Source organism: Aquila chrysaetos, chromosome 9 (genome assembly GCF_900496995.4).
Source record: "Aquila chrysaetos chrysaetos chromosome 9, bAquChr1.4, whole genome shotgun sequence".
Classification (NCBI taxonomy): domain Eukaryota; kingdom Metazoa; phylum Chordata; class Aves; order Accipitriformes; family Accipitridae; genus Aquila; species Aquila chrysaetos.
This window is the reverse complement of record NC_044012.1, coordinates 35627218-35642579: the sequence shown is the minus strand read 5'-3', so window position 1 is coordinate 35642579 and position 15362 is coordinate 35627218. Positions and strand designations below refer to the sequence as shown.

General features: G+C 45.1%; 1 protein-coding gene across 8 annotated transcripts in view; it reads right to left on the bottom strand.

Annotated features, from left to right (window-relative positions):
* ULK1 (unc-51 like autophagy activating kinase 1) overlaps nt 1-15362 on the bottom strand; it is an 85870-nt gene that overhangs the window by 25963 nt on the left and 44545 nt on the right. For 7 of the 8 annotated variants that reach the window (XM_041125716.1, XM_041125715.1, XM_041125717.1 and 4 more), the window contains 5 exons: nt 12041-12091; nt 4705-4793; nt 2421-2586; nt 482-542; nt 52-141 (listed from right to left, as the gene is read on the bottom strand). In XM_041125716.1, coding sequence (XP_040981650.1) covers nt 52-141; nt 482-542; nt 2421-2586; nt 4705-4793; nt 12041-12091 — 457 coding nt within the window. The remainder of the gene's footprint in view (nt 1-51; nt 142-481; nt 543-2420; nt 2587-4704; nt 4794-12040; nt 12092-15362) is intronic. The other variant, XM_041125714.1, reaches the window with a different exon arrangement.

Sequence of the window (15362 nt, the reverse complement as noted above, 5' to 3'; positions counted from 1 at the left end):
GGTGTTCAATTAATGAACGTTTCATAGTCACCACTGAACAGTCTTTCTTACCTAGATGGGCTAGGAGAACTGCTGTACGGGGGTGAAGGAGATGGTGTCCTTCCCTGGCTTTCCAAGCCTGCTGAAGTCACCAGAGAACTCCTGAAGAATGATAGAAAGAACCCAGCGGTTAGAGCCTGGGAACAACCCTGCTCCTCCCCTACAAAGCATAGCAACAGAGCTGTGTCCGCCAGCACCCTCTGCCCAGCTGAGTCTAGTCGTAGGAGCCCTGGGGACTGTCATGCTGCCCGACATACACTCTGGTATTCAGGTGCCACTTGCTGATCAAACTGAAAATGGTCAGAACCAGGCAGGTGACAGTTATCTCTGAAACGAAAGTTCTCATCAACATTTTTCCTCCCATCCACCAGAATCCAAAAGTCTCTCTAATGCAGAGTACGCTCCAGCGGCTAAGCAATTTCGGTTGCCTTAGTGGTCTTACCCGCTGTACATCAGGCTGTCTTGGATTGGTTTCCCTCCTGCAGCCTCAGCAGTTAAATCACCTGAGGAACAAGGAAGTGCGGAAACATTAATTCGAGATAATTTTCTTAAAAATCTTTATATATTCAGAGCAACTGAGATTTTGGGGGAGAATTTCCTGCTCCTCCAAGACCTGCTGAGCTGCATCTGAAGTCAGTGTTTTGCAAAATACATGTGGGCTGATGTGGATGCTGCTAATCCTTTGTGCTGGTTTTGGCTGGGATAGAGTTAATTTTCTTCATAGTAGCTACTATGGGGCTATGTTTTGGATTTGTGCTGAAAACAGTGTTGATAACAGTGTTGATGTTTTTGTTGAGCAGTGCTTACACAGAGCCAAGGCCTCTTCTGCTCCTCACCCCACCCCACCAGCGAGGAGGCTGGGGGGGCACAAGAAGTTGGGAGGGGACACAGCTGGGACAGCTGACCCCAACTGACCCAAGGGATATTCATTCCATCCCATATGGCATCACGCTCAGTATATAAAGCTGGGGGAAGAAGAGGGAAGGGGGGACATTCGGAGTTAAGGCGTTTGTCTTCCCAAGTAACCGCTACATGTGGTAGAGCCCTGCTTTCCTGGAGATGGCTGAACACCTGCCTGCCCATGGGAAGTGGGGAATGGATTCCTGGTTTTGCTTTGCTTGTGTGGGTGGTTTTTGCATTACCTATTAAGCTGTCTTTATCTCAGCCCACGAGTTTTCTCACTTTTACCCTTCTGATTCTCTTCCCCATCCCACTGTGAGGGAGGTGAGTGAGCAGCTGAGTGGTGCTTAGTTGCCGGCTGGGGTTAAACCACGACATCCTTATACCCTGAAGTTTTGGAAATTTTAGGCTGAAAGGCACTCCTTTTGGAAGGGGAACCAACACCTGACAGTCATTTGGGGCAACAGGTATATGCCCACATGGTGCAAGCAATTAGCTGCTGTGTAAAGAAAGTGGTATATGTTGCACGTAGGGCTTTGAAACATCTGTGTCCTAAGTGGCAAAAATCCAGGGCAGCCAAATGAGCTGGCAGCTTGATACACAACATAGGGGAGTTTGTGCCTTTGCCGTAATGCCTGAACACTGGAAACATGACTAGCACAAGACAAGTGTATACTGGCCCCACTGCTGTTCCCAGGAAAAATACAAGCAATGCTGAGCTCTTCCTTATCGTAAGGATTGCACAGCAGAGACCTTTCACAGATTCCAGTTCTACCCCTCCAAATTGCTGTTTTAATACAAGTAGTGCAACTGTAAAAGGAGGAATCACAGCATTTATCACCAAGTCCCAACTCAGCAAAGCATCATATACATGGTCAAGGTTGAACAACATCCTTCTGGTAGTTAAGTAAGGGCTTGTGCATGGACATACTTAGGCATGTGGCTGAACTGGGCCCCTGGCCTCTATGTACATATATATTTTCAAGCAATTCCCATCAAAGTGTAAACACATAGAGGTGCCAAAATGAAATTTAAAATGTTTGAAGAAAAATCCAACATCTTTCAGTTTTTCTCAGGGATTTTTTTCAAGTGTAAAATCCAGCTTGCTAGCTGAAATCCTGTCTTGGACTGTGATGCTGAGTGAAACTGAAGGCAGGATGACACAGGAACAGCTTCTGTGAGAGAAAGACGTATTCCTGTGAGCCTGCTTATCTTCTTTTCCAGTTGGATTTCCAGGTTCAATCTCTTATTGAGGTCCCTGAGTAATCTTTACTCTCAAATCCTATCTTTGAAGGTAATTACAAAATATCCTATGAAACTAGCCAGTGAGACAGATGTCTCTTCCAGCTTGAGAACAAAACCATTCCTGTTATTCAGTCAAAACAGACAGGTTTAATCACTCTTTCAACTTTCTAGTAACTATCCTTAACATCCACAGCCCCCTCTACTTAGAATATCTGCCTTTCCAGAAACCACCTTACTTGAGAACTGTGCTGGGACCATAACGAAGTCATCTGTGTCACAGGATGAATTCTTACTGCTGCTTCCAGCAGAGTCCTTAGATCCATGCAGAAAGCCGGGGGAATCCTGGGTAGGAGATGCCAGCGCCTTCTCCTGCAGCTGCTGCTGCATCTCTCCAAGGGACTGCTAATTCAAGAAGAAAACAAACACTGGCTTCAGCACAGCTACTTCAGCATTCTGCTCGACCCCTTAAACTGAGCTGTACAGGGCTACAAACAACATTTTGCTGATAAACCAGGGCTAATAGTTTGCCAGCAGCAGCTGTTTAGTTTACTGAAAAGGAAGAGCCTTTTATGTCCGTGTCAGAACAGTGCATCTTTTGTTACACAAAACATACTACCAGCATGTCCGATGCTCCCCAGATAAGAAAAATTCACTTGAGGTATTGCATCCCTCTGCTAAGGCTTTCTGGATCAACCACGCATTTTTCCACCAACTCAATTTTCCACCAACTCAATTTAGTATGGCTGTGAAACAGAGAAGAGCCTTTAGAGATAGTTTTGGTTGTTCTTTTGGGTTATGTTTTTTTGTCTCGTTGTTAAACATTAAACATCTAGTCTCCACTCAGGCTTTTGCAGTAAGCAGCACTCAGGAAAACGTACATAAGTGTCCCTGCACTTTCAGGACAACTCTGTTTTGCTGTAGTGCTAATAAGGAGTTAAAGAAAGGCCTGAAGGAGGCTAAGCATTCAGTAGATGAACACCTCACAGCCATCAGAGGCAGGACAGACCCTAAAAAGTCCCATTTTTCTGCTTCCTTCAGCCAAATGATGAATAGCCCCACAATCCTCATGTTTTGCAGACAGATGGAGGAGGCTGGATGCTTTAAGAAAGCTTTAAGACAGCTGAACTGCCCACGGAGTAGATCACAATCTTTATCCTAATGCATTTTTAGGCTGAGAAAGACTCGAATCAGCTTTCACTTGGGCCCTATTAAGGCCTTGCTCACCCTCCAGAGATTCTCCTGCTGTACCAGTGGGGACTCTTTCTCACTGTACACGCAGTACATACAAGCAGAAGGAATTTTCCAGCTGTCAAAGTTGTCTCTCTTCCACCCAACTTGCTAGCTCTGCCCTGCAGACATGGCATTTTTCACATGCTGGGCCAGTACACCTCCATCAGTAAAGCTTCAAACTGCAAAGTGGGACCGGTGCAGTACACTTCTAACATGGTACTCGCTCCTGGTCTGGCAGCAAGTCTGTACCATCCCCAAGCTTCCCAAACCAGGAAAGCTCAGCGGAGAGAGAGTCTGCTTTTCACACCATCTACCCTTTCCTGGAGTCTTATGATCAGGAGGGCCTCAGCCTACTTAGGGCTGCAGGGGGGAAGAAGCTGTCAGGGATACAGTTACACAACATTCAGAGGAGAGCAGACCTCTCCCCTCTGCCAGCCCACATCATGAGCACCTACATCAACTTCTGATAGTGCCTTTCACCCTTTCTCACACTAGGTTCAGACACCTCGGTCCAGGGAAACTCAAAGAACAAAGCAAAAAAAGCAGTAATACCAGGGAAGAAAAAATTCAGTTCTTCTCCCTTCCCTACCCATCACACCACCAGCATTCCTGAGTTCAAAGTCAAAAGGCAGCTTTCACCAAGAGCCTCCAAAAACAAGCTTTCAGTTCAGTGAGCTGGCGGAATGTCACTTCACTGGTCAGTTAATATTCTGCCCTCCAGAAAAGTTTTCATCATTTCAGGTAACCAGAGAGAAAAACCATCAGTTCAGATCATCTCTCACAGGACCACTGGACTGTGGCAGGTCTGGTCTGGGCAAACAGCTTTGCTGAACGTCCCTCTGTGGTGCCTGGGAATGCTGGTCAGAAAGTGGGAGGGTCACCTTACAAAGAAGGGTGGATATGCTGTCAAGCTGCAGAGACTTTGCTTGAAAACAGAGAAGTTACTTTGCAGCCAAGTAAGCAGCGCTATACCCTGAATTAGTGACTGTTTTTTGGTTCCAAGGAGCTTCCCGTCTCTGCCAAGACAAGCTAGTGTCTTTAATACTAACTTCTTTCATAAAAGATTTTCATATAATAGGCCATGGCAAATTGAAATATTTCTCGTGGAGAGAAAGACAACCTTCAGGATCCAAACTCTGAACAGAGTGGAGAAGACACTGAACCAAACCCAGGCAGAACTAAAGCGTTCAGTGACTTGCACCAGGAGACAGCAAAAACAGAGGCTTTGTTTCAAAGCAGCAAGCAGGGAGACCATTGACACAAGCAGAGCATCCTCTGGGCTGTACTTACAGGAGGCGATGCCAGGTGGGAAGTAGAAGAGCTGCTGGAGGAACTACCGGAGCCTGAACTGGGATAAGAAGGCATTGGCACGGAAGCAGCTAAAACCAGCAAAAGACAAAACCAAAAGAAGTTGTCAAACTAAGATCAATCAATAATAAAAGGTCTTTTTGATCTTTTCCCATCAGGTTTATCTCATGTACCGTCATGTATCTCATGTATCCGATGTGGCCAATTAAAGCAGAACAGAAGAAAAATTAGCATTCTGTTCAGTTGTATGATTCACATCCATCCACTCCTCCGCGCACTATTTCAGTTACAGCTCTTGGGGTGGAAGGTCTCAGAACACCTGACCAAGGTCAGATGCCCACTCAACAGCTGACCTACACAGGTAGCAAGGTGGTTTCTGCCCTAAAGAGCCTCCAAGGCACGTTTGCAAATGAAGGGAAAGATAAACAGAAAAGTGGACTGAGTTACTCATGTCAGGAGCAGAGCTTAGAAGCTAGACCATACCCTTACGGTTTCTTCTTTATCAGACCTTGTGGCTTAGCACACATACATCAAATGTTGGGAGGTCTGTGCTAAGTTAAACACATGCCTACTTAAGCCCTCTGTGCTTGCTGCACCCAAACAGTTGGGCATCCCAGACCACATGCTATAAACCCCCCCCCCCCCCCCCCAGAATTAATCTTTCCACAAGGAAATAGTTCATCGCTTCCTATACCTCAATACGTTCTCCCTCAGTCACTTCTGCAAGTTAAAGAGGTTTTGCTTATTTAATCTCTTTGTACAGAAATTGTTCCACAGCACAGGCTATTCTTGCATCCCTTCCTTTTATGTGTTTTTGTTCAATATCAGAACTTACCATTTTATTCACTTCATTGTTAAACTGGCTTTTGTAACTCTCACAGAGGCATAAAGCTCACAGTGAAAGGACTAGTTAGCATTGACCTTCAGGCAGAAAAGATGATTAAGGCATCACAGAAGAAAAGAATATTTAACTCCAATTAGGCAAGTGAGGTTCAGTAAATAACTTAGAAGAGGTCAGCTCAGCTGAGGAGGGAGACAAGTCAAAGGTAACGCTAGCTCTTCAAAAGACTTTGAAGTATTTAGTGGTTCAAATTCCCCAGTCCACCTGCACAAGACCGAACAGTGCAGAAGATGCAGAAGAACCCCAACATCCCCACTTCAAGGCAGCCTGAACTCAGATTTTACTATGTGACCATTTTGGTATTTGACTGACTTAAGAGAGAGATCAGAGGCAATGCTTAAGTGAGGAGAGGAACACTTTGCTTCTCTTCCATTGTGCTGGCAGAGAATTAGCACCTTGTATCAGATTTCTACCTTTGCAGGATCTGTACTAATGACTCCATACTTAATACAAGGAAGGTTAATAACACCTAGAAGAAGAATGCTTCTGTTTGAAGTAAAACTACCTCTGTCATTAATGACATTAGATACTACAAAGTCCTTACTCTATTCAACTGGCTAGAGAAATAAAAGTACATCTCTCGGCAATTAACTGTTGAAACAGTGTTCTAATGATAAAAGAATGGGAAAATATGCCTTTTAATAAAAGGCTTTAAGAAGTCTTGCCATGTAGCCTATCAAAGAAGGCTAAAGGATGACTGGACCAGTGTCTCCTAGCACAAAGAGAGCAATCACTTAGATGCTGAATTCCTCGGTCTGACAGAGACGTAACAAGATCCAACAACAGAAAAATGAAGCCAAAATGTAGGCTTAAAATGTATGTTTTAACAGAAATAATCAACCACTGTAACAGTTTAACCAGGGTCATAGTGATCTCCTCCACCCTTTGCTAACATTAACAAAACCCAAATGTTTTTCTAAGGAGGTTAAGTTAGACTGCAAAGAGAGATTGACTCAGCAGAGTCCTGGGGTTCGTGCAATAGGAAGCCGTAGCAGGATGGCTGCATGGGCCCTGTGTGCAGTGACACACACCCACACAGATGCCGTCCCCTCCTGTGTTGGGCCATACTGGCAGAGCTCACTCTGCCAGCATTTTGAGGGTTAGGTCCATAACGAAATAAATCTTTCCAAAGCTTTGTGAGAGGCTACTGTTTAGCCTCTGCATCTATTCGACGCTTGATTTAGTGCCCTTGACGGACTGTGCTGTTAAAATGCACTGTCCTGGCTCTGGTAAAGGAACAGGGACCACGGTACCCTGACGATGGGTTTTCTGGGAGGTCAGTCAGGGGCTTGGCATGGAGAGCTACACCGTCCACACCCCACGTGCTCTTCCAGCACAGCTGGTTCCCACTCCCCACGCCCAGGGAACACACACAGAGGTCTGAGAACTTGCCTGTAAAACGGAGAGCTCTGTCCTGCCTACACCACACTGCTTTTGATCTCTGCGATCTTCCCACAGAGCCTGCAGAGCAATCCCTACTACCTTCCCTGTATATTTAATACCAGAAATCTGAGAGGGGGAAGAAAGTCTCCCCATTTTTATCCTGCCAACTGTTACAGAACAATTCACCCTTGTACAGACAGACCTTCCTATTATGGTATGGCACTTCTAAGAAAAGGTAAGCGATTTCTGAACTGTATCCACACATGCCTGCTGCAAGACTTGCATTGCCATTCATTTTTCCTGGAATTAGTATTTTTGTTAGGGTCAGTTCTCTCTCAAGGTCTCCTCCACTCTATTTTGGTTCTGTGTTTATTATTGATTTAAACCTGGCTGGAATTGAGACTTTTCTATTTTTGTCTGTTTGCTTTGGACAGCTTTCCATTAATCTAGGAAGGAAGACAAGCAGGCAGACTTCGCCACTATCATCTGAAACTTGAGTTAAAACTCTATCTGCATGAAGCACACCTTTAGATACAGCCTCTATTAATCACTGTTCTGATCTGAAACCCTGTAAGCTCCCCAAATTCACACTGTAATGCTGTGAGGTCCAACTCAAAAGGTCCTGACACTAAAAACAGACTTTCATGCATGTAGAACCACAAGGTTTGGCTCTGACAAACTCTCTCTGACCACCACATCCCTGTTGGTGCATTTTTCAGCATCAGCCACGCAGGACAGCTTGAAAGCAAGACGCTTGCTTCCATCGCCTCCACACACCCAGGCACTCCCAGTTTAAAATTAAAAAGGGTGCAAGCACTTGGCTCATCATGTTTTCAGCTGAAGTCTGAATGCAGGGAATGTTAACATGGATTGTAGGCCCCCACCCAAATCCAGAAATTGCTGGATTGTAATTGTAATGTAAATAAGTCTGTTTTCATAATTGTCATCTCCAACTTGTTCCAGCAACAAAACAGTCATGCTGTATGTTGCATAACCAATGCCAACTGGTTTCAGAATGGGAGAGCTGGAAGCCATAAAGGCAAGCCTGTGCTCCAGCTGTGTGGATCTTGATAGTGGATCCTACACCTGCAAAAATCACTTCTGACAAATCATCCTACCAGGGGCTCTGTTGTCCTAAAAATATCCGAGTCTCAAGCTTTATATAAAAGTTTTATTTGGAATCTGTGTTTTACACACACTGGAGATGCATTTTTGTGATTATCTGGATTCAATTAAAACCAGTCATCAAAAAGTTATTTAATTGCAGTCTCTGACAAGGCAATAGTTTGCGTGCAAAAACTGAATGGACTTGTCCAAAGAATAAGCTGCTTTTTGAGAGTTTAAGAATTTGCACCACTAAAATCTTTTATATGCAGAAGTCGTGGTGATTTTTTTTGCTAGTTTTTACCTGTTCTATGTACAATAAGATTATAAAGATGGTAAAAGTCATGTTAAGCCCGAGAGATACTCCAGACACTGAACCACCCGCACATACACTTCTGAACCATAACCACTCATGTTTCATGCTCTCTTAACTCAGAGTAAAGGAGGCACCAGCTTACCATTCATTAAAGGCAGGAGCAAAAAAACTTCCAAAATATTCTGCATGGGTACCAATTACAATGTGTTTACTGAGAGAAGACTTGCACAAGTGTCTAATTATGCCTTCTCATGCATTATTACTGTAACACACTGCCCCATACCATATGCTGATCAGACCTGGCTAGAGACAGACACATTCTGACCAGACACAGTATTTTAAAGACCTTTTATTAATAAATTTTTACACATCTAAAGTACATGCTTAGTCATAGGTACAAAACCCACAATATAAAGTAAAATATAAACAAACAAACAAAAAATAAAGGACATGTTTTAGTTAAAGCCCAAGGTCCTGAACCCACTCTCCAGGCTAAAGCCTGTGGCAAACAGAGCTTTGTGGTACACCCTGGATGGCAGCAGACTTAACGTCCTTGCTTCAATAAAGGAGTGAGATAAGAGGAGTGACATGAGAACAACCAGCCCTCGAAACCACAGTGGAGAGGATGAGCTTGTCAGAAGAGTCATATTTAAAGATTTTTGACAGAAATGTTGATTTTGCTGAAGTGTCTTGAAAAACAGGCAAATTTATTTAAACAAGGGGGACCCCCTGCCATAGCAACTTCAAAATTATCCACTTAAGTGAATTATCCATATTTGAGGCTTCCCCAATTTTCTGGAATTCCAAAATTACGTTATATTAAAAAATTTCTTTACAATTCCATGAGACAGTGTACTAACACGTATCCACACAGAATGAACAGCCGATGGCTCTCACTTTATCTGTAATCATTGTGTGACCAGCTCTGGACCAGCCTTGACGGGGTTCAGAAGCTCGGGTGATGTGCCCAGCTCTGCATGCTGGTGGCACCTCTCCCATTCTGCCCTTGCCACCTGAGGGCAGATTTGCCTGTAGGGGTATGGAGACCACCATGTTCTGCTCAGACTGCAAAATGTTCTCATACGGAAAGGAAGTGTCTCACCTTAAAATTGGTTTGGGACCTAAATGGATGCAGAGTAGCCTGCATCTGCAGGGCAGGTGCCTCTGAGCTGGAGGGTCCTTTAGGCAAAGTCTGCACAGTGGATCCCTAAGCTTAGCTGAGGTCTCAGTGCATTCATCACATAACAGCTACTACTCCAAAACACAGATGCTGGTACAGATCATCCAGCAAACTCTCCTAAGAGAAACCTGCTCACTCAAATGTGAATGACTTAGTCCTGCTTCCACCAAAGTCAGTGGTAGCCCAATTATCAGCTCCCAAGGAGAACAAAAGCACAAGGGCACCCTGTTCCTGCCCCCAGCTCTCCACTGCAGGCCTGAGGACTCTAATTCAGTCTGAGCATGACCATCATGATTCAGATGCAGCTGTATCTCTTCTCCTCTTTGATACTTCCTATACTCATGATGCTGAGCCTCACGTTGCGATGAAGTAGAACAATAAACTTTTGGACTCATCTTAGTTCTGCATGCAAAGCCAGGGGAGCTAGCTGCTGAGCAACTGCAACCTTGGTAAGTCATCTACTTCAGATAAAACTGTGCAGATGTTAAGCATGCTACCGTGTTAAGCAGCATTCCACACATCTCAGGTGAATTTTTCTTATTGAGATCACCGCAACCCAGACCTTTGCTGACACACTGGCTTTTCTCTCGCCTATTCAGAAATCAAAAGGACCACCACTCCCACATGCAGCCTTTCTCATCCAGGCTCTTCACTGCATTTCCCAGAGGCCTTCATCCATCAGTGCCATCTGGCAGTAGCAGAGACCTCTACAGCAGACTACAAGAACCATCTTCTCCACTAGCACATTTCTGTGCGCAACAACTTGAAGACCTCTGGCAATGGAGAGATATTTCTCCTCTCATCTTTTCAAAACCAGTAGTGGTCTCTCCTGGCTGGAAAGGACTCCAGGCTGTGGACATATGCCCGGAGGTGAGGACCAGCAGGGCAGCAGAGGGGTCTAGAGATCGTATAGTCCTTACCTGCCTGTAGAGGTGCTCTTTTTATTGGGCCTTGACCCCACACCATTAACTTTGGTGCAGCTGGGGGCAAAGGCTGAGCTACAGTCTCCTGCTCATAATGGTGCCTCTGGTTTCTGCACAGCAAATGTGTAGAAGTTGGAAACTGAGGCCAAGTCAGGAGAACCCTCTCCTGTTTGCAGGGGGTTTTCTGTTCCCCTGGCCAATGAAGCAACAGAACTGCTGGAGGTAAGAGATGAGCTGGTGGGCATGCAAGAACATCCCGAGGGAGTTCTCTGCCTACAGGGGGATCAGAGTTTGGAAGGCTTTTCCCACACAGCAGTGGTATAGCAGGTGCTGAGAGCTGAGCTGGCTTAGGAGCAGTCCTACAGAGGCAGAGTCCTTTCCTGCCTGCAGAGCAGTCCTGTTTTACAGGACCTGCCCCACATCTTGCTGGCGCAGATGGAGATTTGGGCCTGGCTGGCTTGCAAGCTCCCCTAAACCAGAAGCGTCTTTTCTTGCCTGCAGGACGGTCACCTAAGTACACAGTTAAAATCTGTATCAGGAACAACTGAGAAGTCCTGCTCTGGAACCAGGAAAGCAAGAGACTGTCAGGAGTGACATGGACATCAAACAAGGGGCATCCACCTACAGCATACATCCAAGAGGGGCTCCGTGTTCAGAAAGCATTGGACATGCTTCCTCTGAAAATTCCAGCCCTTGCATTGGGCACCCCAAATCAGTCACAGATGAAAATTCTTGGCTCTATCATTTACTCGGGAGATTAAAGGCCCAGGAGGATCATTCCAGAAGATGACAACCATACACAATTCCACTAAACCAAGTCTCTTGGCCAGAGGACTCTTATCTTCCATACACTAGAAGCAATTCTGAATTGTTTTCCACTGAAAACAAACCTCTGAATCATAGTGTATGTGGTTGGAAATTTTCAAAAGTTTTGAATCAAAAGAGGAAAGAAAGAACTTTCAATGGAAATCTGTCTTTGTTTTGGCCAGTTGTCACAAAGCACCCAAATTCAACCCTTCTAAAACAAGACTTATCAAGAATTTGGAGGTAAATGCTGAAACAAGATTTGGTAACCAGAGCTTACCATTTTGCACAGCTAACTTAGGGTACCACCTGGCAAGCAGGGACAAGAATACCAGTTTCCACCATTCACTATCATGAATTATCCTATGGATGTGGATGAAAAGCAAGATCATGCTGCATAATCCTGTTTACCTACAAGCACCCCCACGGGCCAAGCACTGGCACAAAGCAGCTGAATACATTTCAAAGCTACATTTACTTCTACTTTAGGTTTCTAAATAACCCCCTAATCACCCCTTTGAAGATAACTCAGCAAAATTAAATACATTTCGATGGCAAAATCTGGACATGACACAGTAACAAACGCTGAACCCCTGTCTAAATAACTAAGAAAACATAAAGCAGTCTTTTCCCTTCCTTTTGAACTAGCAGCAAAGGAAGTCATGTCATGGTTCAAAAAGAATTGTAATCAAAAATGCAACACTTACATTTTTTCATAGAGGCACTTGCATCCAAGAACGGGTGATGGAAAAATTCATCTGAAAAAAAAAAAGAATCAAGAACAATGACTCAGTGAAAGGAAATTACTGTAAGAAGTTTACAAAGCAGTTAAAGCATAGCAAGTTACAGTATTTTACAGTGATTTTTCCACACAATCCAGTCAACCATGGAAGCTGACTGACTGCGGTTGCATATAGTAGTGGTCAAGAATGCAGACTGGGGACTGGATGGAGGACCTACTCATAAAAAAAGGCTGTGAAATTATTTGGATCCAGGGATTGCTATGTAAGTATGAAAAGAAAAGTGGCTCCTCTGCTACCAGCCACCTCTGCAAAATCAGCTGGGGGGAGGCGGGGGACGGGCAGAGAAGGGAAGTCAGCTGGGGCAATTACATGAATAAAGGGAGGGGGGAAAAAAAAAAGTCTTTGCCGAAAGTATGGCCAAAGGACATGAAGGTTTGTACCTTGGGACTCCACACCAGTACTAACGGATTTTCCTTCCCCACAGGGCATTACAGAACTTAGTAAGGTTTTGCTGCAAGCTACAACCCTGGGATGACGGGGAGAATACACTAAATTAACTGTTAATGCTCCTCTGTCTTGCAACAGCTCTTACATTTGTAGGAATGGGAATCAGTTATTGAGGGTCAGATAGTGTGACTATGTTGAGACCTGGCATAGCCACATTTCTGCATGTGCATCAAAAGCTCCTATCAGCAAGAAGAGTGAAATCCTCAGGCGCAAAGTAGCACTAAAAGACAAAGTCCCTGCTGATCAGGATGGTAAGTCACCCTAATTGTAGCGACCCAGGGGAGCTGTATTTATCACACTGTGCTGCCACTCATTCCACAGAAGAGGAACGATGGACAAAAGGACTTCCACTGAGTGATCTTCCATCACACACAAACCCAAACACATCATGCACTGAGGGCAGAAATGCATTTTCTAAAAGGTCACCACAGAACGACAGCCCAGAACTCCCTTCCTTTCACATCCAACACAACTGCTGCATTCTCCACTCATTACAGGAGGATATGCTACAGATCAGGCCAAGAAATGCTTCTGTCCTGGCTTGCTGGAGACCCTCTACTTGTTTGCCTGTCCTCACAAGTAGGTACCCCTCCTGACTCCTTTGTCTCTGATCCACTGCAGCTCTATGCCAGAGTCCTCTTCTATCACAATCAGCAACTCAGCCTTTCAGGAGCATTAGTCATGGATCAACACTGATTATTTGGCTAACTGCGGGCAGTTCAACTTGTTTTCCCAGCATAGATTTCCTGTTGCAACACCCAAGGTTTACAAACTTCTGCTTTCTGTAAACAGCAACTCTTTGGCCAGTGAGCTTTCCAGAAAGTAGCAACTAGGGTTTTTTTGTCTGTCTGCTTTTTAAACATAAACAATCCCTCTCTCCCCAGCTTCTCCTTGCCACTGCCAGGCCAGGGCCCTGCAGCCAGAGTGCACTGGTCTGGAGTTTAGCACAACAGAAGTGATGGAAGTCTCTGGCAGAGAAAGCTGGAATCTCACAGATTAGATCTGCTGTGCATAGAGAACATCCCTATCCTGCCAGCAGCTGCTCAGCTTCTGGAGTTTCCTGCTTTTGCTTCAGCCTGCTCCTCTAGAGGGTACCATCCCTCAGCTGAGCCGATTCAACTCAGGGGGTAGAAATGACGATTTCTTTCACTTTTACCCCCCCCCCCCCCCCAAACCACTTAGTTGTGCTTGCAAAGCAAAATTGAAACAACCCTGCTTGTAATCATCAGCAGGAAACTTGCAACTTGAAACCCTCCTGGCTTTCCTCTAGATAATCTTGAGATTGCGAAGACCATCAGTTCCTGGTAGAAGAGCAGCTGAGACTCACAACAAGTAAGTGAAGTTTCAAGCTTATGTGTTGCTATTGTGTGAATCAACTGAACTCTGGGGGAGCTCCATGGAGGGCACTGCGCACACCTTCAGGCAGACTACAGAGGGTCTCAGGGAACAAGGAGCAGCAGGACACTCCGCTCCTCTGGGGATGGTGGCTCAGGAATCATCCCTGACCCAGCAGCGCACACGAATCTTTACCTTACAGAGCGCAGGAGGGTAAAGTCACAGTGAACAAAGGCACCAGCCATTGGCCAAGGTAGACCTTGTATAAATAGCATAGGCAAAGAGAGCAGCCTATGGTTAGTTTGCCAGCAGGAGGACAAAGCACCTGTCTACTGGGAGCCATCTAAGGGAAGGGAGAGATCTCCTTCAGACAGGATCCAGAGCTGTGGGACATTAACAGTTTGTGCACAGCTGGCCATAGACAGCAGCTGAAAACATGGCAATAGTTGGGCACAGAGAAGTGCTCTCATTTAAGTATTGCTACTATTTTGGCAAGGGGCATGATCTGGGGGTCTCCTGAGCTGACACTCTAAGGAAAGGAAGAAGGGTCCATTCAGTAGGTGTAGGTCAGAGAGTCTCCAAGCCCTCAGGAACATAGAGAAGCTGAAGACCGAGCACCAGCAGACAGCAGGGAAAGGCAAACAGTTGTGTCACAAGCAGGGAGGAAGCTCAGATGCTTTGGCAGAGAGTCAGAGGAGAGGAGGCAGAGGTGGATGAGACCAAGAATACAACTGGATGCTGAGGAACTGGTCTAAATAAATCATGGCTCTGGTACTTGCTCTCCTCTCAACTGACAGGAGATATTAAAATGTGGCATGGAATGCCGCACAGCCATTGAGATCTGCCTTCTATAAAGCACAAGGAATATCTCAAATATAGGCTTCTGTAAGAATATATTCACAAACCCTCCTTGAGAAACAATTACATCTTACAAGCACGTGCCAATTTGTAGAGAAAAAGATCCCACATGTGATTAAGGGCATGCAACAGTCTCAATGCAGCAAGACGTGCTGTAACTGTTGTCCTGAATGAAATTAAAGTCTATTATCTCAGTTTTCCAAGAGGTAGACACTGACTCATGCAGTCTACTCCCAAGAGGTACAGAAACAGCTTATGGGGGGCTAAAGATGTTTACCAGACTCAATTTCTGACAGCAGGAAAACAGGAACCTCAAAGATACTTTCTTTTGAAATGCACAGCAGCATGATAGAAGAGGTAGAGATCCACAGCCCAGATAGACAATCTGCAGGGAATAATACTGAGAGGTGCTTATATTCAAGTCAGTCTGTCAGTAGCTTCAACAACTCCTTTTTCAAAAGGCTTGTTTTCTCACTTCTGCACCCCAGTAACCAGTCCTTTACATTCAGCACTGGATAATTTTATCAGCCTCAGTTAATCCACATGCTTGCTTCACCCAGGTGACACCATCCCCAGAAAGGCCTTC